The sequence below is a fragment of the Gymnoscopelus microlampas genome (assembly GCF_963454915.1).
Source record: "Gymnoscopelus microlampas genome assembly, chromosome: 11".
NCBI lineage: Eukaryota > Metazoa > Chordata > Actinopteri > Myctophiformes > Myctophidae > Gymnoscopelus > Gymnoscopelus microlampas.
This window is the reverse complement of record NC_139948.1, coordinates 8,027,612-8,052,085: the sequence shown is the minus strand read 5'-3', so window position 1 is coordinate 8,052,085 and position 24,474 is coordinate 8,027,612. Positions and strand designations below refer to the sequence as shown.

The 24,474-nt window shown below is 42.5% G+C and overlaps 1 protein-coding gene across 1 annotated transcript in view; it reads left to right on the top strand.

The window, feature by feature from the left end:
- The window catches only part of tmem104 (transmembrane protein 104), a 183,538-nt gene that overhangs the window by 14,433 nt on the left and 144,631 nt on the right, over positions 1–24,474 (top strand). The window contains exon 6 of the mRNA XM_084072389.1: positions 1,917–2,009. Within this exon, the coding sequence (XP_083928515.1) occupies positions 1,917–2,009 (93 nt within the window). The remainder of the gene's footprint in view (positions 1–1,916; positions 2,010–24,474) is intronic.

Sequence of the window (24,474 nt, the reverse complement as noted above, 5' to 3'; positions counted from 1 at the left end):
TATATATATATATATATATATATATATATATATGTATGTATGTATGTATGTATGTATGTATGTATGTATGTATGTATGTATGTATGTATGTATGTATGTATGTATGTATGTATGTATGTATGTATGTATGTATGTATGTATGTATGTATGTATGTATGTATGTATGTATGTATGTATGTATGTATGTATGTATGTATGTATGTATGTATGTATGTATGTATGTATGTATGTATGTATGTATGTATGTATGTATGTATGTATGTATGTATGTATGTATGTATGTATGTATGTATGTATGTATGTATGTATGTATGTATGTATGTATGTATGTATGTATGTATGTATATGTATATGTGTATATATATATGTATATGTGTATATATATATGTATATGTGTATATATATATGTATATGTGTATATATATATGTATATGTGTATATATATATGTATATGTGTATATATATATATATATGTATATATATATATATATGTATATATATATATATATGTATATATATATATATATGTATATATATATATATATGTATATATATATATATATGTATATATATATATATATATATATATATTAGGGCCGGGACTTTATCGCGATAATTTAGATCAATTAATTACAGAAAAATTATCGCGTTAAAAAAATTAACGCATTTTAATCGCACCTATTTTTGCACCGCGGAACGTTTCTCACTGGACGAGTTTCAGACGGACCGTTTATAGCAGCGCACCAACAGACGGTAATTCTCACTTCTCAGGCATGACAGACAACAACAAAGTCTACTGCAGCCAGCACAGTGCATGAAAACATGATGCCTGCTTGATAATGTTGCCTGGGCAAGTCAGAATCTGTAATGGAAGCCCCCGCCTACGCGCGCGTTTGTCCCGTTTGGGGGGGGGGGGGGGGGGGGGGGCGGCGGTGCGCTGGTGGGGGGGTTCCACGATGCGGTGCGGATCACATGCGTGCGATTTTTATTCATAATAATTAATGAATCTACTATAAAACAACAGTAACAACACTCTACCAGCCTCCAGTGGTGGAAAATAGCTGATCTACAAGCTCACAATGCCTTGCGCTTGTAGATCTGCTAGTTTCACATGGCTACTGTACTGTTTTATAATAATAATCGAAATCTACAAAGTAACTAGTAACTAAAGTGTTCAAATAATTGTAGTGGAGTAAAAGTACAATATTTGCCTCTGAGATATAGTGGAGTTACTGGAGTAGAAGTAAAAGTATTAGAAATTGGAAATACTCGAGTCAATGCAAATACCTCAAAATTGTACTTAAGTACAGTTCTTGAGTACATGTACTTAAAGACGTATGCCAAAATCCATTTGAAAAAATTGCTTTTCACTGTTCTCAGGTCAAATATTGATATGCGATTAAAATGCGATTAATTGCGATTAATTAATTACAAAGCCTCTAATTAATTAGATTAATTTTTTTAATCGAGTCCCAGCCCTAATATATATATATATATATATATATATATATATATATATATATATATATATATATATATATATATATATATATAATTTTTTTAAGCGAACATTTGAGAACGTATGTTGCTATATATATTAAAAGTGTATGTGTGTGTATATATATCACACTACACTTTAAGTGACTGGTAAAATAAAAAAGAGGGAAACAATGTGTTTACGTTTTATGGAACATCAATAAATACACTATAGCACCACCCATCATCTCTAGACTCTAGAGAAGAGTCAAATGTCCTGTGCGTGTAATGCAAAAAAATAGCAAGTATGTACAAGCTCGTAAATGCGGGCTTGTATATCGCGGCTATTTTGCGCCACACGGCACCGCCATGTGGCAAAGCCTTAATTCTTTTCACTCGAGTGTCATTATAACTCTTGACGTCGTCCCATGTCTCCACAGAGAGGTCGGGAGGGGGAGGAGGTCACGTGGATCATTTCGACATCGTGGAGCGGGTGGAGATGGGTCAGATGGCCTCCATGTTCTTCAACAAAGGTAATACCCCCCCCCCCCCCCCTCCCCCCTCGGTTCATACATAAACGCCGCTATTTTCACCGCCAATTATTCCCGCAATTGTTCCGAGACACCGCCAGTCGTTTCTCATGCGAAACGGCCAGGGGACCGACTGAAGGTCGTGCGGGACGATTTGGAGGAAGTTCCATCACCTTTTTCTTTTTTTTTCTTTTTTTTTGTGGGTGATTTTCACATTCATAATGCGAGGCTGTCTAATGAAATGTAATTATATGTATGGATAAATTGCCTTTGGTTCTAATTACCTGTTTGAGAGCCCCATCAAGGCTGCTGTTTTAATCTCCCTCGTGTGTGTGTGTGTGTGTGTGTGTGTGTGTGTGTGTGTGTGTGTGTGTGTGCGCGTGCGCGTGAAGTCGGCGTCGGCAGGTGAAGACGTTAAAAGCGTGCGTGTGTGTGAGTGATGGGAGCTAATGAAAGCGCCGCTAGCTCCGCCACGGCAAAATTGAAAGCAGAACCGTGTTTCACCTTGAACCGGTGGACCGCCCGTGACCTTGTCACGCTTTCTTTCATGTTCAGCGGCCAAGTCGCCTCGGTCTCCATGCCCCCCTCCCCCCCTCCCCTCCTTTAGAAAACAGTAGATCTGCAAGCCCGCAACATGTCACATGGGAACTTGTAGATCGGCTATTTCCGATTGGCCAAAGTCTGAAATAAAGTTTAAGTGGTTTATATAGGTTTTGAAATAATAATTTACTTCAAAGTAACTAGTAACTTAAGTTTTCAAGTCATTGTAGCGGACAGTGTTGCCAAGTCTGCTTATTATACTGTAAGCGACTTTGGGCTTGTGAATATTGGTGGTTGCGTTTTTTTTGGGCTTGTTTCTGAAGTGTAGTTGCTTATTTGGTCTTGCCTCCTAAATGTTGTTTAAATCAGTGTTTCTCCAACATTTTCTTGTCAAGGACCCCCTAATTAATATGTTATTATTGTCCGTGTATCCTCATCTGCAAATCATTTTTGTGCCAGAGACCCCCATACCAGATTTTTGTAGTTTAATCTTTCAAAACGATTTAAAATTTCACTTTCCCCCATTTTTTTTCAAATTGCCAATGTATATAGGTTTAAAGTGCTCATTTGCTTCTTTTTGGCTTGTTTTCATGGACCTGGTTGCTTATTTCTCTCGCACAATCTGGCAACACTGGCAGTGGAGCACAAAGTACAGTATTTGCCTCTGAGAGGTCGCGGAGTAGCAGTATAAATGGTACTTAAATGTTCTCTAAATTGTGCTTAACCCTAGAACACTAACGATGAAAATACTAGTCACACCATCACTAGGCTGCACTAGCCCTCCTGTTTTTGTACCTAGAGGGGCGGGTTTAACATGGCGAGAGAATGCGTGTGATCCCATTGGTTCACCGATCTGTCCGTCAACACAACGTTACGATCGACGCCCACTGCACTCTGGTTGGTTGGGGAAATGAAACACTTCCTATATCGGGTACACCGACGCGCTGGTCCAGGCTTTTATTTTTTAGCAAAACTAAACAATAAAAGCCTGGAGATCGAGGCTACAACATCACTAACGTTGGGTATATTTTACCCGATATAATAAATTCCATAAAAAAAATTCTCATCAAAATAAATTAAAGTACAACAATATATGGCAAATGAAGGTACTCCTCTTTCATATGAAAAAATTTGGTATTAAACAAATATTCAACAAATGGGAACTTTTCCTTTGGTCCACTCATTCCTGGGACATATGAGCCTTTTCCAGTGAAGGCACAGTCTAATTACATCAGCTGACCATTGTGGGAGTATGACTTTTTTTTACCCTCTATCACTAACCAGCCATGGGTGAAATTCACCCTGTAGAAAAAAAACAGGGATGGGGGCAGGGAAACAAACCTACCTTCTATGACGTCAGTGAGCATCCTGAAGGTACCCAAGGACCCGCCCACCTCAGACATCAGCGACATTAGGAAAATCACTTGTTCCGGTGAAACTCACCCACGGTTAGTGTTCTAGGGTTGAGTACAACACTTGGAGTAAATGTACTTTTCCAGCACTGCTCCTGTCCTCGCCTGGTTCACAGCACGCCCGCCTGCTTTCTTTTTACCCAGGGAAATGACTGTGCACTGTGTCTGCAAGGTTCAAGGATGTTTTTATTCTTACATCTCGTGTACACTTACATGAGAGTAAAACTTCATTTTTGTTTGGCTTCCTTATGACACCGTAGCAGCATAGATAATCATAGTAAAGAAAGAAAGATGGAAAACCACAAGCACAAAAAGAGTCAGTAGGCTAATACTAATAAGATAATACGATAGGTGCAATCCAGGTGTATTATTATTGTTTGTTCTTGTGTTTTTTACCCTCCTTTTCTACCCAATTTAGTTGGGTAGAAGCAGCCATATTGGAAAGACAGTGGGCCTCTTCTTGCTTACTTCACAGGTGTTACCAATGACACTAATGAAGGCTCTGTTCCATTCTGGTCAAACAGAGTCAGGGTGCTGATATTGTGCATGTTGGCTCACTGGAAACACTCTGCTACACCAGTGGGTCTCAAAGTGTGGTCCAGGGACCCTCGTGGTTCCTTGAGGGGGTTCCAAATGCCCCCTTACGGGTGTGTAACTCTGAGAGTGTACAAATGGAACCAAATGGACCCGTGAGGGTCCATTTGGTTCCATTTGTACACTCTCAGAGTTATGGGGGTCCTTGAAATTAAAAGGTTTTGAGAGCCATTGTGCTACACTAAATGGAACAGAGCCTTCATTAGAATCATTGGTAACACCTGTGAAGGAAGAGGCACAATTTCTTTCCCCTATGGCTGCTGCGCATAGAGCCTATTACACTCCCCGCTGCCAGGTACCGCCCCCCAGCCCATAGGAATACGTGCAGTGATATCACTCTCCCCTCCCTCGAACACGGGGTCAATCGTGTTTTGTATATAGACGCTCGACAATGCCGGATGCCCCGCCGCGGTGGATTCGAACCCGCAACCTCCGCGGCGGTGGGCAGGCACTTATCCACCGCGCCACCCGAGCGCCCCGATAGCAGTGGATATTATAGACGCCATCAGTACTCATCTATTTTCAGTACTTTTTAATGTTTCAAAAATGATAAGAAAGGAATGGTTTTGGAAATACAAGGTTTACAGCCGACATCAGCCTTTGCAGGTGTACCCGTGCCAGCTCGTCAGTCAGCAACACGGCTGTTGGAAAAAATGAATAAGTAAAAAGCAGGGAACGGAGAAAGGTCAAACCTCCCTGTTCTGCTGCTGACAACATCATCCCTGCCTCTCTCTGTGTCCCCGTCTGTCACCCCCGCTAACGGCCACTAGGGGGAGATCTTGACACACATACACAGAGGGAGAGAGAGAGGTGTGTGTGGAGAGGGAAAGATATACAGAGGGTGGGAAATAGAGAGAGGCTTGTAGACACACACACGCACACACACTCACTCAAACACACACACACACACACACACACACACGGAGCTATGTTCACAGCCACACACTAACTCAGCGATGCGTACAGCCCCGTACAGGGCGAGCTCACGCTGCCGGAGTGCTCTCCTCTCCTCTCCTCTCCACACACCCGTTCCGCCCCGGTCCGGAACACAGTCCACACGCCACGTCTTCCTGTCCCTCCACAGCCGTCCCGGCGTCCTCCCCTCCACCTCCGTCTTCCTCCCCTATACGAAGGGCCGAAGTCACTGGGAATAAAAGCTAAAAAACGATAATATCACAACTACAATTTTAAAGGGTCTACACCATGAATTTTAACTTTTTCTTCATTTTTGTGTGTTTTTGGTCTCCCCACCTCTCTTCTGTTTCAAAAAATACCCGACTTCGAGCATGCAGGCTTTCATGGGCTATCTGTGGTTTTTATGTAAATTGGTCTGAAAACAGTCCGTCAGATTTGTTCCCCCTGCCTACGTCACGTCAGGGAACAATTCCTCCCGTTTTTCAGTTCCAACCAAAAAAAAAAAAAAGAATCTTTAATTTTCTCTTTTCTTATTTTTTTCATTTTTTACTTTTTCCACACAGAACCAGGAGATAACATGCATACAAACTGGCTCAATAGCGCCCCGTGCCAAACAGGACAATGTGGTATTGCAGGTGAAAGTGCTTTATAAGCCAGAGAGAAGTTAGTTGGAATGAGTATATCTGAGGCTTGATTTAGGCTCCAACCTTTTGAAAAACATTTGAGGGACATAAACAATATGATATTAAATATTATTATTATTTTTTAAATTCATGGTGTAGACCCTTTAAAAAGTTCCCAGTCTGTGCTCTGTGAAACGGCGTGAAAGGTAGTCGCTCCGCACCAGTGTTGTATTTCCTAAAACAATGTAGAATTATAATGTTCAGGTATTGTAATTTCTATCATGTTCTTGCTGTTCTACATAAAGATCAACCAGTTGAACAAATCACAAGATTGAGGCTTTAACATTTGCTTTTACGAAATAATCCCAACACCTGTAGGGATTTATAGAAGATGCCTCTGAACATCGATTTATAATTTCAGCAATAGAACATGTATTATATCTCTAGTTTGACCCATTCCAATAACTCTTCAATCCGTGAACACATCTACAAATGTCTTCTAAATCCTAACTGGTTTCTGAAAAAAACATATGTTGCTATATCAGTGATGCTCAAACTTTCATGTCAAGGACCCCAAAATGATATGTATTTGGCCACGGACTCCCATCTCAAAATATGTTGTTCCAGGGACCCCCAGAAGCAAATATTTGAGTTACACATGTTCGCTTAAAAAAAAATATATATATATTCAAAGATTTGCACAAATTTTCTAAATAAATAAAAAATTGCATATTTACAAGCTCATAGCGCGGCACTCAGTGCCACACTATGAGCTTGTATATCTGTTATTTTTGAATAGCCAAATACATCTAAAAATGACACGGATGCCTTCCCATTGAATGGGTTATTCTCATGAAGGAAATGAAAAAAAAAAAGACTGAAATCAGTCTGGAGAATTTTTAGCCACTCGCAGCGCTAAAAAAAAAAAAGTCTTTGGCGACGACCTTTCCCTGCCGCGGAACAGACGGTGGGCCGTGCGTGGCCCGGACCCGCTCGTCCTCTCTCTCTCTCTCTCTCTCTCTCTCTCTCTCCCCCTCTCTCCCTCTCTCTGGCCTCGTAGGTGAGGAGGAATCGATCGACCGGGGATTGGAAGCGTGCAACACCCACACACTCCACTCCACTCGCCCCCCTCTCACCCACTCACGTGCCCCCCCCCCCCCCCGCGTGTCACTGCCGTGGAGAGCTGCCCGGTGACCGCTAATCAGAAATGAATTAGATGGGCACGCGGCCCAGCGCACGGCGCGGCAGGGGGGTGGGGGGGGGGGTGGCTGATTTATACATCGGAGTCTCGCACTTGAAATAGCAGATTTACAAGCCATAAAGGTAAATGTAATGACCCGATAATGTAGATATAAGCTGTACATGTACATATAAATCAAGAAGGGGGGGGGGGGGGGGGGTATTTACATTTTTGCGCGCTGGTTTCATCGGATCGAAAATAGCCGATCTACAAGCGTGTATATCGGCTATTTTGCGTCCTTCCATCAACGCTTTGTGATTTTATACAGTGCACATCGGCTATTTTCCTCCCTTCAGGCGTGATCCTGTGCGAGCTTGTAGATCACCCATTTCTCCGCCCTTCGGTACAACACACGAGCTTGTAGATCTGCTATTTTGCCACCTTCCAGCACGACACTTTGCGAGCTTGTAGATCAGCTATTTTTTCCCACCCTTTCAGTATAGCACACATAAGCTTGTAGCCCGTGCGAGACGCAACCCCACAGCCTGGTATAAATCGGGGCTTTGAGGACCGCGAGAGACGTCGGCTGTTTTCGCCTGTGACACGAGGCTGATGGCCGCTGCACATTACTCTTATTTAGTCTTATTAATTCCCATTAAGACCGGGAGCGCATCCGTGTCATTTTAAGATTTATTTGGCTATTGAAAAATAGCAGATCTACAAGCTCATAGCGCCCATTTTTGAAAAATAGTGAACATTTGTGCAAATCTTTGAATATATATTTTTTTAAAGTGAACATTTTTAACTCAAATTGTTGCCTCTGGGGGTCCATGGAACAACATATTTTGAGATGGGGGTCCACGGCCAAATACATATAATTTTGGGTTGTCCTTGACATGAAAAAGTTTTTGAACCACTGATATAGCAACATAAAAAAAATAGGATTTAGAAGACATTTGTAGAATCCTCCAGATGCATAGATTCAAGTTAAAAAATGTCCCTTTAAAAAAAAATATATATATAATCAAACATTTGCACACATTTTCATGATTTAAAAATAAATAGCAGATCTACAAGCTCATAGCGCGGCACCGAGTGCCGCGCTATGAGCTTGTAGATCTGCTATTTTTCAATAGCCCAAAGAAATCTAAAAACGACACACAGATGCGTCCCCGGTCTTAATGGGCTAATTAACGGCTGCACATAATGAGACGTGATGGGCCTAGCCCTGAAACAGTTAGAAGTAATCATAGGCTTTATGCCGGGACGTCATTTTGTGTGCGTTTGGAGAGGTAGTTCATCGTTGATGAATGCGTTGTCGGAGCTACTGGGCAGTTTTTATTTTTTACTCAAGTAAAAGTAGCAATGCCACAATATGAAAATACACGTAATAGTCCTTTATTGTAGATCGGCTATTTTCGAAAAATTGCTGTACTTAAGTAAAGTAAAAGTACCTAAAAGTTGTACTGAAGTACAGTAATTGACCCATTAAAACCGATAACGCATCTGTGTCATTTTAGATTTGTGCGTTGGCTATTCATAAATAGCAGATATACTAGGTCACAGGGCGTCACTTTGTGCCACGCTGCAAGCTTGTATATCTACTATTTTTCTTTTACATTATGGATTTTTTTTTTTTTTGCGGTGCCAACCGCTCTATATCTGACTTTGTCCGTGTGTCCGGGTGTCCGGGTGTCCTCTGTATTCTTATTGGCTGGGCTATAAACAAATATTGATGACAACATCAATACGGGGCTCATCAAAGGCACCGCTTCCTTCACACAGGGTGTGATTTTTTTTCTTTTTATCCCACAATTTTGTAACCCATTTTTTTTTCACCCAGCGCCAATTGCCTATGTAATCCTAGGCGCTACTCTCCCTCTGCCAGCCTAGGGAAAGCCCAGAACTGAGCCCATGCCTCCTTCAATGCATGAGGAGCTAGCAAGCCACTTCTTATCACCTGACAGTGTGGTCAGGTGAAAAAAATCTTGAAAGTTTGAGAACTACGACTACTACTGATTTAGAAGGCATTTGCAGAATCGGCATCAGGTCTTGTAGCTTTCAGCAGAGGTTCCACCTCTGCCTTTTGGTGTGACGAGGAGAAAGGAGTTCATCGCTGATGAATGTGTCGTCGGAGCTAATTGGGCTCCTTAAGCAGTCGAAGGGCCGGAGTGTCAGGTCAGACCTCTTAATGTGGGGGGGCGGAGGTGACGGAGCCACTCAGCCGGCCACTTGGCCCCTCCGTGACTTCTGACCGTTCCCCGTTAAGCATGTGACTTTTGGGAGGCGTGCCGGTTAGGCCTGTGAGCGGAGGCAACAGGGCCGTTTTGGCTTGTTCGGAAGCCAAGCTGCCCTGGGATGTAGCGGAGTGGTTACCAAACATCTTCATGTCAAGGACGCCCACATTGATACGTGTTAGGACTGCCTATCTGAACAGGTTTTTGTGCTAGGGGTCTCCGTAAGATATTTGAAAAGAAAAAGCCAAAATGTTTCAATTTCTTTCAAAATGTTTGAAAATAGCCAGTCTACAAGCTCACGATGCAACGCTTGTAGATCTGCTCTTTTAGAATAGCTGAAGTATAAAATAGGGTTAAAGTGTCAACTGTTCCTCATTTTGCTGGGGACCCCTTGGACCGCATCAATGACCCCTCTTAGAGAACCATTGACGGGTCTGAGCCGGCCCCTATTTCTTTATTTCACTGTTCCTTGTTCACCGGTCCGCTGGTGATCAAATCAGTGGCTTAGGAATGCGACAAAAACAAAAAAACATATTCATGAATTCAAGTCTCCATGGGGTGACTAATCGATGTTGGAAAAAAAAATGTGTTGGGTGAACTATCCCTTTAACCACTTAAAATCTGGTTTTATCCTATTTTGAGCATGTCATTCTAGGCAAACATTTTCAACAATTACGACGCCGATGCCCGTGGGGAACTCATTTTCCACCCGATTATGTAATAATACTCGTACTACCTATCGTACCTAGCCTGGTAAACCATACCCTCTCCGGAAATCTCATTTGCATTTGATTTCAGGAATTTGTCTGGCCTACAGGCCTGTGTGGGCAATTTGGCTGTGCCCGGGAGCTGGGCGCGATTAGTACCGTTGACTGACAACCCCTTCAGCCAATCAGCAGTTTGTTTTCCCCAACACCAGTTTCATCTAACGAAAGGGGACTTTAGAAAGAGCCACGCCGAAAATAGGTTGCTTTATTCGGATACATGCGTGTCCTGCCGGTTCTCTGAATTTTTATTTTTAAATAGGCTCTTTCATGATTAATTGACCACATATATGAAGTTAAACAACTAAATTCTATCCGAACGATATCTTAAAAGTAAATTCGGTGCCTCAAAAAATAAGTTTGAGAGTGAAAGTTTTAAAACCGCAACCAAAAAACGCGGACATAATTTGAATGGCGGCCCGTTCCATTTTTGTCGGCTCCACTCGGGTTCACTCGGGTTCCACCCGATTGGCCTACCTCGGCTGTCAATCACAGAACAATGAGCGAGGACGCTGATTGGAGAGTTGATGTTATGATGATACTCCTGATCTCAAATGGAAATGAGATATCCGGAGGGAGGGGTTTACCAGGCTATATCGTACCCACTCTCAGAGATCCCTGATGCCATACCGATACCAAAGGGTCACCATACGATACATTGTCAACTTGTAGATCGGCTATTTTCACTACTCGTTTTACGACACATTACAGTATAAGGCTTAAGTCAGTGGTTCTCAAATCTTTTCATTTTAAGGACCCCCAGTTTGTTTTGCATTAGGCCACGGACCCCCATAACTCTGACAGTGCACGAATGGACCCCCACTTTGGGAACCACTGGTTCAAGTCGTCCTACACTATACCCATAAACAGAATATGGCTGTTCTGATGTGTTCTTTTTCTTCTTCCTCTTCCCCCTCTGAGCTAAACCTTTCCAAGTCATTAAAAAGGACTGCTTGTTTAACCCATTAATACCGGGAACACATCTGTGTCATTTTTTTAAATGTCTTTGGGCTATTCAAAAATAGCAGATACAGATAGATAATAGCAGTACAAGCTCATAGCACTGCACGCGCTATGAGTGCCACGCTATGAGCTTGTAGATCTGCTATTTATTTTTTTTAATTGTGAAAATTTGTGCAAATCTTTGGATATATACTGCAAATTTAAAAACAAATCTTTGCTTCTGGTGGGGGTCCCTGGAACAAAATATTTTGTCCACGGACAAATACACATCATTTTGGGGGTCCTTGACACGAAAAAAAGTTTGAGAACCACTGAAATATAGCGACATAAAAACTAATAATAAAAAGAAAACGATTTAGAAAACATTTGTAGAATCCCCACAAGCAATATGATTTTGAGTTAAAAATGTTCGCTTTAAAAAATATGTATGTACAAAGATTTGCACAAATGTTCAAGTTTTTTCGAAAAATAGCAGATCTACAAGCTCGTAGCGCGGCACTTCGAGCTTGTAGATCTGCTATTTTTGAAATAGCACAAATACATCTAAAAAAAAAAAAATGACACGGACGCGTTCCCGGTCTCAATGCGTTAAGAAGCGCTCCTGAGAGAGCGTTTTTTGATTTCCTCCTGGGCTCTAGTTGACATAGCAGCAGTAAAAGAAAGAAGGACAGAGAGAAAGAAGAGAACAGGGCTTGGAATAAGGCCACGTGTGTGTGGCGGTATCAGCATAGTCACTGGTGGTGATACTTGACAGGAATGTTGATGAGGGGGGGGGGCTGCGGTTTTATCTGCAGCGTCCCCCCCCCGGAGGTGAGAGCTGTTACTATAACCTTATTCATTGATGATTTGGAAAGTTGATTACGGGGCGACTTTGTCTAAAGTCACAAAACGCTAGGGCGGTCGGATGAGCGGGTGACAGAGGCCTGCCCTTGCATCAGCATCGTCTCTCAACCCTCGCCAGTGGTTGAGTTAACTTTGAGTACATTTACTCAAGTACTGTTACTTAAAGGCCAATCATTTGATGACCGGAAGCGGTTCCGGTTGGAGACAAAACAAGTCTCCTTTGTGTCTCCTACCGGAACCGCTGCCTAACAGTTGGTCATCAAATTATTGGCTTAGGAATGTGACAAAAACTCAAAAAATATCCATTAATTCAACGTCTCCATGGGGTGACTAATCGATAGGAAAAAAAGTCATTTTGGGGGTGAACTATCCCTTTTGTACAGTTTGGAAGCACTTTTACTTTGCTTGGGTATTTTCCAGTTTTCAAGACTTGCTTTATACTACATCTCAGAGGCAAATGTTGTACTTTTTACTCGTTATTAGAAAACTTTAGGTACTAGTTAACTTTGCAGATGCAGCTTATTATTACAAAACATACATTAATCACTTAAGCCCTGTTTCATAGTGACCACATTCAGCTACTTACTTTTCTACTTTTACTCAAGTACAATTCTGAACTACAGGACTTTTACTCTGCGTCACAGAGTATTTCTCCGTCGCTACTTTTACCTAAGTAAAAAAAAACTAAACTAATCCGAGTACGTCTTCCACCGCTGACCCTCGCTCGCCCTGTGGCGCGATTATGTGTTGCGCTCCGCGGGGCCGGCTGTGCAAACAGAGGAGGGGATTGCCTTTTCCTGCGTGTGTGTGTGTGTGCCATCCTACCCTTGACATCCACAGAGGCTGTGGTTTAGAATACTTAACCCATTAAGACCGGGAACACATTGTGGGTCATTTTTAGATTTATTTGGGCTATTAAAAGATAGCAGATCTACAAGCTCATAGAGCGGCACCGAGTATGAGGTTGTAGATCCGCTATTTCTTTGGAAAATAATACATTTGTGCAAATCTTTGAATATATATATATTTTTAAAGCGAACATTTATAACTCAAATCTTTGCTTCTGTGGGATTCTACAAATGTCTTCTCAACAGTTAAAAAAAAACAAAAACGGATGTTGCTATAATACCAGTGGTTCTCAAAAATGTATTTGGCCGTGGACCCCATCTCAAAATATGTTGTTCCAGGGACCCCCATAAGTTGTATCAAAGTTGAAAATGTTCGCTTAAAAAATATATATATTCAAAGATTTGCACACATTTTTCACGATTAAAAAAAAAAAGCATTCGAGCTTGTATATCTGCTAGTTTTGATTAGCCACATAAATATCAAAATGACACACGGACGCGTTCCTGGCCTTAAAGGGATAATCAGCCCGCTCCGCTTGGCGTTAATGAGAGCCCGACGCGGCGCACATTCATTTTTAATACCCTAATGACTTTTTCTTAAATGTCATACTTGCGCCGGTAAGAGCAGCACGGGCTCGGAAAATGGCAAACAGGGGGGAAGAGCCGCGGCATGTGCCAACGCACAAGACGAATGGGCATGTTTGTGTCGGCCTTCCATACAATTACCGTGAGCCACGGCCAGTGGTGGGTTTTGTTTTTTAACTCATTCACTGCCATTCACTAAATAGTCCAAAAAGCCCAGACTGCCAGGATTTAGCGATTTTCTTACCTTTTCAAGTAGTCACAGAATATTTATCTCCAGTATGTTCGATCCCCTGATGGTTGCTAATCACGGAGGGTTTCACTGTGCTTCCGTGAAAAAAAAATGTCATCGCGATTCCCGTTCACTTGAAAATAGCATGTTTTGCTCAAAAATACATAGGAAAACACAGGAGCCGAGATTCAGAATATTTCCCAAATGCTTTTAACCAGGAAGTGAATGGAGCAGTAACTATTTGGATCGCGTTTTCTCCTGGTTCGGTGTGAAAAACGCAAAAAAAAAAGACATCATTGGCGCTCTGGGCACTCGATTTACAGCCGTCAAAAGACGTCATTGGCAGGGAATGAGTTAAATGCATCACTTGCCCGCCAAGAACACAGGTATGCGTTCTATTTTCAATTGTTTTGTTTTTATTCCACAAGGGGCGCTCTATCGCAGCTTAGGAATGATCCCTCCTCACTCAGAGAAGCAATAGACGGATGTGACGTCATTCCAGAAAAACGGACGTCCGTCCGCCCCAACTATAGGATTTTTATAAAAACACTTCTAACTCAGATTATTTTTTTTGTGATGAAAACCACCTGTTTTCACAGTGGATACACGGATCCCTCCCCCAATCCACGGACATTTTTGTACACAACGTGGCTCCCACGGCGTTTCAAAGATCGTCTATTTAAGGTAATAAACGCTGGCAAGGGGATAAAAAAAACATTAATTTCTTGGCGGGTAATGTGTTAAAAGGGCAGGGAAACTTTGCCACGATGTAACTCCAACAAGGTGGAGAAATCAAAAACAGTCGCTCCATTAAATTAGAAATGAATCATTCAAAATATGCTCCTCATTGACTGATTGAATTAACCCATTGATACCTGGAACGCATCTGTGTCACTTTAGATGTCTTTGGCTATTCAAAAATAGCAGATCTACAAGCTCATAGCGCGGCACCGAGTGCCGCGCTATGAGCTTGTAGATCTGCTATTTTTGAAAAATCGTGAAAAAATATTTTTTATATTTTTTTCAAAAAACTGTTAGGATTTAGAATCGCCTCAGGTCTCAATGGGTTAAAGTTGTTCATAAAACGTATGTAGGGATTCAGAAGGCGTTTTTAGAATTGGCCTTGGGTCTAAATGTTTAATATGTGTTAAATAGCACTAGATTCTGATAGTAATCGTTGTTATAGAGGGTTTTTTTCAGTAACAGGAGTCTCCCCGGCTCTTTAGTAAGGATACCAGCTTTTTAGTCAGGATACCATTTTGATCCAATCAGGAGTGAGAACTCACACAGGATACAGATTAAAGAAGTGCAATTGGAAGTGATGGCACAAAGAAATAAGCAGACAAAATTGATACTGGAACACTATAAGCTTGAAGCAGATAAATAGGTACTCTGATTGGCTGAAATTGGCATCCCACTCGAAAATGTATTTTCTGTTTACTACAGCTTATTGATATTATACTGTTCAGACTGATGATGGGTTCTTGGTTTACCAATGATCCTAGATTACTATGTCTATGCATTTGGTGTATTACCTCGTGTTTACCGTGCTTACTGTAAATCGCTCTGGATTAAGAGCGCCTGCCAAATCCCTGAATTGTAAATTGTACTAAAGAGCTGGACGGACGGGGAGGCTGCTGTTACTGAACGAACACTCTAGAGCATGACAGTGATTACTATCAGAACATATTGCGCCTTTTAACACAAAAAATATGTTTTGGTTTAACCAAAAAATATCACTTACCCTACAACTAATCTAAAGGTTATGTAACCCATTAAGACCGGGAACGCATCTGTGCTATTTTAAGGTTTATTTGGCTATTCAAAAATAGCCCCAAAAAATTGCCAAAAATAGCACCGAGTGCCGCGCTACAAGCTTGTAGATCTGCTATTTTTTTACGTGAAAATGTGTTAGTCTTTGAATATATATATATATATATAAAGCAAAACATACAGTATGTCATTTGTCAAATGTTCATTTGTCAAACATTTGACAAAATGTCTTCTAAATCTAAAACCGTTTTCCGAAAAACTAGTGTTGCCATATCAGCTGTTTCTCAAACTTTTTCTTGCCAAGGACCCCCGAAATGATAAGTTTTTGGCCACCGATCCACATCAACATATGTTGTTCCAGGGACCCCCCAGGAAGCAAAGATTTGAGTAAAAAAAAAAAAAATGTTTCCAAAAATATATATATATATTCAAAGATTTGCACAAAATGTTTAAAGATCTTTCAAAAATAGCAGATCTACAAGCTTGTAGCGAGGCACTCTGAAGAAGCTCAAATCTAAAATGACACGGATGCGTTCCCGGATTGAATGGGTTAAAAAATGATGGTTTCAGCCCTATAGTTGTATATCTCTCTTTCTCTCTCTCTCTCTCTCTTCATAATGTGTGCACCTGGCCCTGGGTGCAGGGCGAGAGAGAGCACATTAGCGGCAGCGCTGCAGCCCGCGCGGGGCTGTCAGTGAGCGATAGCCGGGGTTGAGGAGGATGCCGCGTGACCGAAGAGAAGATGATGCCGGGGCGGGTGCCTGGCTGCCAGGCACTGTAACTAATACCTCCCCATTACGGCCGTGTCCACGGGCTCAAACTGCTGCAAAACGGCCTCTTTTCAACCATAGGAGCTGCAGTTCTCCCCCCCCCCCCCCCCCATGTGGCTGGCCACCACGTCGTCTATCCATCATGCTAACCCTGCTTCTGAATGACAGCCGGCCTGATGGCCCTCTTTTACAGCACAGACTGGAGAGGAAGAGAGAGAGAGTTATAGGCCTCTGCTCTCTGAGAAATAATGACGGTTAACACATTCGCCATGGTGCTGGATAAGACCAGTAACTAACTGTGGTGGGAAAAGTACTCACATTTTTTTTACGAGTAAAAGTTAGCACATCCACCGCCAAGGGCTAATCTCAGAATGTACTCACCAGTGCCAAGGTTTTATTGTTGTTTTTTGTTTTTTTTCACGTCGCCATAGGCCCCGTTAAAATCCTTTAGAATGCGCGATGGACTGTTTGTAAACAACGTGCACATGTCCCTGTGTCTACTAACGCAGACCACGTGTCAAACGGAGCCGCCATGTTTGAGTTCTGACCGTTTATGTTAACATGGGAAATGCGAGGAGAAAAAACTACACAGGATAAACAAGGGTTTTAGTGTGCGCCTTAGAATGGAGGCCGACGGGAAACGAAAAACGGGATCGCACTTCCGGTCGACTTCCGGTGGTGTTACACTGAAAATGGTCCCCCTAGAAAATTGAAAAAAAAAAGGAAAAAGCACCCGGACCGTAGCACTACGGTCTCGGCGCTTAACAGTTGGATTTAACGGACCGTAGGACTACGTTCTTGGCGGTGGATGTGTTAAAAGTCAGGAATTCAGAATTTACTTGAGTAAAAGTACGAAAATGTTGGTATCAAAATGAGCTTAAAGTACCAAAAGTAGAAAGTATTCATTGTGCAGAATGTCCCGTTCTACACGTATAAAATCTAATAAAAAAAGATTGTAAATAGCAGATCTACAAGCTCACAATGCGTCGCGATGCGACGCATTGTGAGCTTGTAGATCGGCTATTTTCAAAAGGCCAAAATGTATGTAGTGGTCAATGTATGTTTTGTAATAACAATCAAAATCTGCTAGTAACTAAAGTTTTCAAATGATTGTAGTGAAATTGTGTGAGTAAAAAGTACAATATTTGCCTCTGAGATGTAGTGGAGTAGAAGTAAAAGCACAGACAATTGGAAATACTCCAGCAAAGTAAAAAAAGACCTCAAAGTTTTACTTAATAGCGAAAATAGTAACACGTCGCTGCGATGGTGACCCGCTGTGAGAGCGTGAAGAGGAAGGAGAGAAAGAAAGGAGTTGTGTTGCTGGTCATTTTGCAGACAGACAGACAGACAGAGCCCTGTGTGAGAGTCGGTCAGAAGCAGTGACAGGACCGCAGCAGAGGTGCAAACGCTACTGTCACTTTCACCAGACACCGGCTGCACACAACGATGCGCAGCTGGCGGCGCGGTGGTAAAGCGTCTGCCCACCGACGCGGGGTCTGAGGGTTCGAATAGGCTCTATTCACAGCAGCCATATTATGAAGACATTCACAGGTGTTACCAATGACACTAATGAAGGCTCTGTTCCATTCTGGTCAAACAGAGTCAGGGTGCTGATATTGTGCATGTTGGCTCACTGGAAACACTCTGTTACACCAGTGGGTCTACAGTTGGGGTCCAGGGACCCTCATGGGCTTCCAAATGACCCCTTACGGGTGTGTAACTCTGAGAGTGTACAAATGGAACCAAATGGACCCGTAAGGGTCCATTTGGTTCCATTTGTACACTCTCAGAGTTGTGGGGGTCGCGGAAACCACTGTGCTACACTAAATGGAACAGAGCCTTCATTAGTGTCATTGGTAACACCTGTCAAGGAAGTGAAAATATGGCTGCTGTGAATAGAGCCTATCCGCCACCGCGCATCCGGTTTCGTCGAGCGTCTATTCACCTTATTCCTGGCCACGCTCACCGGGGGTGTAGGGCCAGGTAGGGGAGTAGGGAGTTGGGGAGCCCCCATATCAAGGGGTTTCCCTGTTTACCAGTGTTGCCATGTCTGCTTATAATAAGCAACTTAGGGCTTTTTTTTTTTAAGTGTAGTTGCTTATTTGGGCTTGCTTCCTAATGTTTTTTTAAACCAGTGGTTCTTACCTTTTTTTCATGTCAAGGACCCTCATATTAATATGTATGTGTCCGCGGACCCCCATCTGAAAATATGTGCCAGGGACCCCCATACAAGATTTGTGTTTTTAAAATGTAAAAAAAAAAAGTCCCAATTTTCCAAATATTTTTGGAAGATAGCAGATCTTTGAGCTCACAACGTGTCACGTTGCGAGCTTAAAGACGTGTGTGGGGAGGAATCAATTGGTATAACGACTAAATTGGGGAGAAAAAGGCTATAGGCCTATAAAAAAAAGCTAAAAACTAAAGTTCCCTGGGGGTGTCCGGAACCCCTGGTAGAGAACCGGTGCTCTAAAACTGTACCAAAAAATGCACCAACACCGGCCTACAAGAAAGGGCGTTGCTTTCAAGGGGTTTCATTATCGAAACACGAATTAAGCTTTCATTGAGCGCGCTCCAACCAACTCTGGAGACTTCAAATTGGGATATCGATTTGGAGAGGAGGGGGTAATCACAGTTAAGCCGTAATGGCGCGGCCCCCTGAAATTAAAGTGCATCCTTTACACATCTGACATGGAAAACTAGTCTAGCCGCGGCTCACGGTAATTGTACGGAGCGCTGACGCCAACACGCCCATTCGTCTTCTATTTGGGGGAAACGAATTAAGAACTAAGTAACTACATGTTTGTGTTACTTTTATTTGATTTGAGTAATGTCCATTGTCAATAGTACATGCACTACTGTACGTCTCAGAGAAAAATATCGCACTATTTACTCTTAATTACTTTGTTGTATATTGTTGTATATTTAGAAGACAAAACATGCAACAAACGATTGTCTGTTAAAAACAGCCGATCTACAAGCTCACAACGCAAGCTTGTAGATCTACTATTTTCTAAAGATGTTGACACATTTTTAAACCTTTTGAGAAAACCTATGAAATGTGTCATTCTGCGTGATGAGCACTTTTACTTACTGAAGTTTAAGCATGTTTTCATGCTAATACTTGTGTACTTTTACACGGGTCAAATGTTGAATATTTCTACATTGTGATATGGTTACTTTTACTTAAAGGGGCTACACCATGAATTAAAAAAAATATATATTATATATAAATATTTAGTTGGGTCATTTATGGCACTTCCGTGACCGCGGAGAGCGAAGGTCCGTTTCTCAATGGATTTGTCATCTAGGAGGGTTATTAAACAAATTTAGCCGGGGTGTCTTTTTTAAAACGGCGGGGAAAATTTGTGGGAGACCAAAATCCAAAATGGCTGCCGTGAAAATGAACTTTTTAATGGTTTGACCTACAATGATGCACAATACATGGTTTCAGAGCTTATTTTGGTCAAGGAATACATATATGGTGTTTATATAATGATTTGACCTATTGTCGACCTTCAAATGCAAGATGGCTGCCAATTATGAGCTCCAAAAGGGAGTTTTTTCAAAATCGTCACAGAGCCTTCATATTAGGCTCAAATGAAAGCTCTGCTCATGATGAGTTGAATAATATACAGTATAAGTACACAGAAGTAATCTCTGAGGTCAATAAAGTCAATGTTTGTGTGTAAACAGCAGTTGCTGATTTGCGGTTTCCCATTAAATAGGGTAGGCTACTGAGAATATGGTGTCCAGTTCATCCCATCACATTTTCATAATGAACCAAAAATAAATGAGCTCTATAGCCTAACATAAAATAGTATTCTGTATGCAAAGCTAGAAAGGTTAGTTGCTTGAGGTGAATTTAAAGGTCAACTCATTTGTCACCCTTATTTTGTAGTATTGCTCCCAGTGTTTCCTGTCTGTCTTCCTTGCCTTGTCTAACCAGTCTTGTGATTTTGTCAGTGTTTCCACCTGTGTCCTCCTAGTCCCCGAGCCTATCCCAGTGTTGATTGTCAGTTGAGTTCACCTGTGTCCTGTTAATCCCTGTATATTTAAGCCCTGTGTTTGCACTGTGGTCTTGTTGGTCTGTTGTCATGCGAGGTGAGGTTTTTAGTTGTTGTTCTTTGTGCTCAAGAATCTTGGACATTAGAGCGTCTGCCATTCCAGAGCCCTTGAATCGCTTGTAGATGGCATAGATGTAGGACATTAGCTGGTGGAAAGTTACGAGGATTGGGAGGATGTCCTTGAACATTAATGGATTCTCCGCCTTGAGCTGAGTGAACGTCTTGTAGGTGGGCAGGTGACCAACAAGAAAGGAGAATGGAATATTCTTCTGCCGCATGGCCTCCACATGTTTCACCATTATGTCATTCACCATTGACTTGCTTGGAGGTTCATTGTATGTTGTGTGGTAATTAGGCATGCTCTTGTTGGGTGGTGGATGACAGCAGGACTGGGCACCACTGTATCCTGGAACTCGCTGCTCTTCAGGTGGTGGTCTTCTGCCATGATTGTCTACACGAGACAGTACATGTATTACAGAGCGAGCACGCTGCGGAGCTGACCCATCCACTGGTGGATCTACCCTGGGACAAGCAGGTGACTCACTCTTGCTACCAGGGGGGGCATCTGTACTGGCAAACCTTTGTCAGTTCCGCACACTTCTGCTTTAGCTGTGCAGAGATTTCCTTCTTCTTGGTGAGCGTTTCAGCAGTCTCTTTGCCTGGTTTCTTTTCATAGCTCTCTGGCTGCATGTACATGACATTTGTTCGATGGACTGCTGTAGAGTCACCTGTCATAGTGTCAATCTTGAAGTCGTCATTGTCGATGATCACGATAGCTGGCTTGCTGTCTGCGATCTTGTGTGGGCAGGTTGCTGATGCCTCCACATCCATCAGAGCCCAATGGTCATAGAGGAGCAGTGTGTCTGCAAAGCTGATGCAGACACCGCTCTTGTGCAGAGTGTCTACCAGATCTTTACTCCTTGTCATGCCATGGACATTTACTCCCAGGTTGATAGCAGAGCTCCGCAGTGTGCTCGCTCTGTGATACATGCACTGTCTCGTGTAGACAATCATGGTACAAGACCACCACCTGAAGAGCAGCGAGTTCCAGGATACAGTGGTGCCCAGTCCTGCTGTCATCCACCACCCAACAAGAGCAAGCCTTATTACCACACAACATACAATGAACCTTCAAGTCAGTCAGTGGTGAATGACATCATGGTGGAACATGTGGAGGCCATGTGGCAGAAGAATATTCCATTCTCCTTTCTTGTTGGTGACCTGCCCACCTACAAGATGCTCACTGAGCTCAAGGCAGAGAATCCAGAAATGTTCAAGGACATCCTCCCAATCCTCGTACCTCCAGCTGATGTCCTACAGTACATCTATGCCATCTACAAGCGATTCAAGGGCTCTGGAATGGCAGACACTCTGGTTACAGCAGGGGTAGTAGTGGAGGGGTTGGTAGACCAAGCACTACGAGGAAAGCACTACAGACAGGGCGTGCTGTGCATCCTGCTCTGGCGAGAGGTTCTTATCCAAAATCACTTCCAAGATTCTTGAGCGCAAAGAACAACGACTAAAAACCTCACATGACAAAGGTCTACAGACCAATAAGAACACAATGCAATCACAGGGCTTAAATAGACAGGGATTAACAGGACACAGGTGAACTCAACTGACAATCAACACTGGGATAGGCTGGGGGACTAGGAGGACACAGGTGGAAACACTGACAAAATCACAAGACTGGTTAGACAAGGCAAGGAAGACAGACAGGAAACACTGGGAGCAATACTACAAAATAAGGGTGACAAATGAGTTGACCTTTAAATTCACCTCAAGCAACTAACCTTTCTAGCTTTGCATACAGAATACTATTTTATGTTAGGCTATAGAGCTCATTTATTTTTGGTTCATTATGAAAATGTGATGGGATGAACTGGACACCATATTCTCAGTAGCCTACCCTATTTAATGGGAAACCGCAAATCAGCAACTGCTGTTTACACACAAACATTGACTTTATTGACCTCAGAGATTACTTCTGTGTACTTATACTGTATATTATTCAACTCATCATGAGCAGAGCTTTCATTTGAGCCTAATATGAAGGCTCTGTGACGATTTTGAAAAAACTCCCTTTTGGAGCTCATAATTGGCAGCCATCTTGCATTTGAAGGTCGACAATAGGTCAAATCATTATATAAACACCATATATGTATTCCTTGACCAAAATAAGCTCTGAAACCATGTATTGTGCATCATTGTAGGTCAAACCATTAAAAAGTTCATTTTCACGGCAGCCATTTTGGATTTTGGTCTCCCACAAATTTTCCCCGCCGTTTTAAAAAAGACACCCCGGCTAAATTTGTTTAATAACCCTCCTAGATGACAAATCCATTGAGAAACGGACCTTCGCTCTCCGCGGTCACGGAAGTGCCATAAATGACCCAACTAATTGCCCCCTAATACGTTTTAAACAGGTTGTAAGCCTAAAAAACATCCAGATATTTTTTCTCACAATCTGACTGTCTGTCATTCCAAGCTTTTTCAGCTGCAATACCAAAACGTCCTATTGGGCAGGGGGGAGCTACTGAGCAATTCTGTCTGGCCATCATCAATGCAAAATAAATGGCCTGTTCAGACACGCCCATTCAGGAAATCCATGAAATGAGCATGAATGACTGAATGTTAAAAAAAAAATATTTTTTTGGGTACAAGAGACACTGGGGAGCCCAAAAAATACTAAAAACCTAAAAAAAAATGAAATTCATGGTTTAGCCCCTTTAATAGAACACATATCTGCGTCCTTGGCGGGTAATCATACTATAATTCTAGTAACCTCTGTAGTGGTGGTGAGTACGTGAGTGAAGATACCCGGTTCTCCTCACTGGCTGGACCAATTGCTCTGATTTTGCACACAGCCATTGACCATTACCATCTGAACGCAACTGTGAAGCCCGTTTTTCAATTTCATCAAATCTCAGCTTCTTATTAGCGTTTTTCTGTCAAACACTGTCGCCATGGTTACGGGCCTGCCCAGCTATGGGACGAACTGCCTCCCGGGTTGCCAGATCATGTGCGCATATCCCCCCACGGATGCGCTGCGCCGACGGGTATGGTCTAGTGTCTTAAAAGCTAAACAGCGTGGCTACTCCCTCATGCCGTCGGAACGGATGTTTATCACGCGCCGCATCATTATGTCCACCCCCCCTGGTCTGAGGCAAATTCAACCGCAGCTGGTGTCGTCCACCCCTCAGCCATTTATTCATACAAGATAAACCGATCTGCCCTGTGAAAACCATAAACCCATCACCTTTTTATTCCTTTTTAACCCATTAAGACCAGGGACACATCCGTTCGCATTTTAGATTTCTTTGGCTATTCAAAAATAGAAAAATAGCAGATCTACAAGCTTGTAGCGCGGCACCGAGTGCCGCGCTACAAGCTTGTAGATCTGCTATTTTTTTTAAAATCATGAACATTTGTGCTATATGCATTTCAAATCTTTGAAGATATACATGTTTGAAAGCAAACATTTGTAACTCAAATCTTTGCTTCTGGGGGATTCTACAAATGTCTTCTAAATCCTAACAGGTTTTTTTTTAGAAAAAAAAAACGTATGTTGTCGCTATATCAGTGGTTCTCAAACTTTTTCATGTCAAGGACCCCCAAAAATGATATGTATTTGGCCACGGACCGCCATCTCCAAATATGTTGTTCCAGGGACCCCCCCAGAAGCAAAGATAATAATTTAAAATGTTCCCTTTAGAAAACATATATATATATTCAAAGATGTGCACACATTTTCAGGGTTTTTCAAAAAAATAGCAGATCCACAATCTCTCGTAGCGCGGCACTCGAGTGCCGCGCTACGAGCTTGTAGATCTGCTATTTTTGAATAGCCCCAAAGTATAGAATAATGGTTAAAGCGGGTTACACGGGTGCGTTCCCGGTCTTGAAGGCTTAATGGACTCTGCCGCTCTCATTTCCCTGGCAGTAATGAATGGGCAGAGAGGGAGGGTCGGGTCGGTCGGTCGGACGGACGGACGGACGGACGGTCGAAACCGCCTTCTGAGACCCCGAGGCGCGTTGATGGATGGCCGGGGCAGCGCGGCGATCTGTCATCTCCCGCTGAAAGCTCTCAATCCCCGGGCTGCTGCGCTGGCTCGCCACTGACCGCTC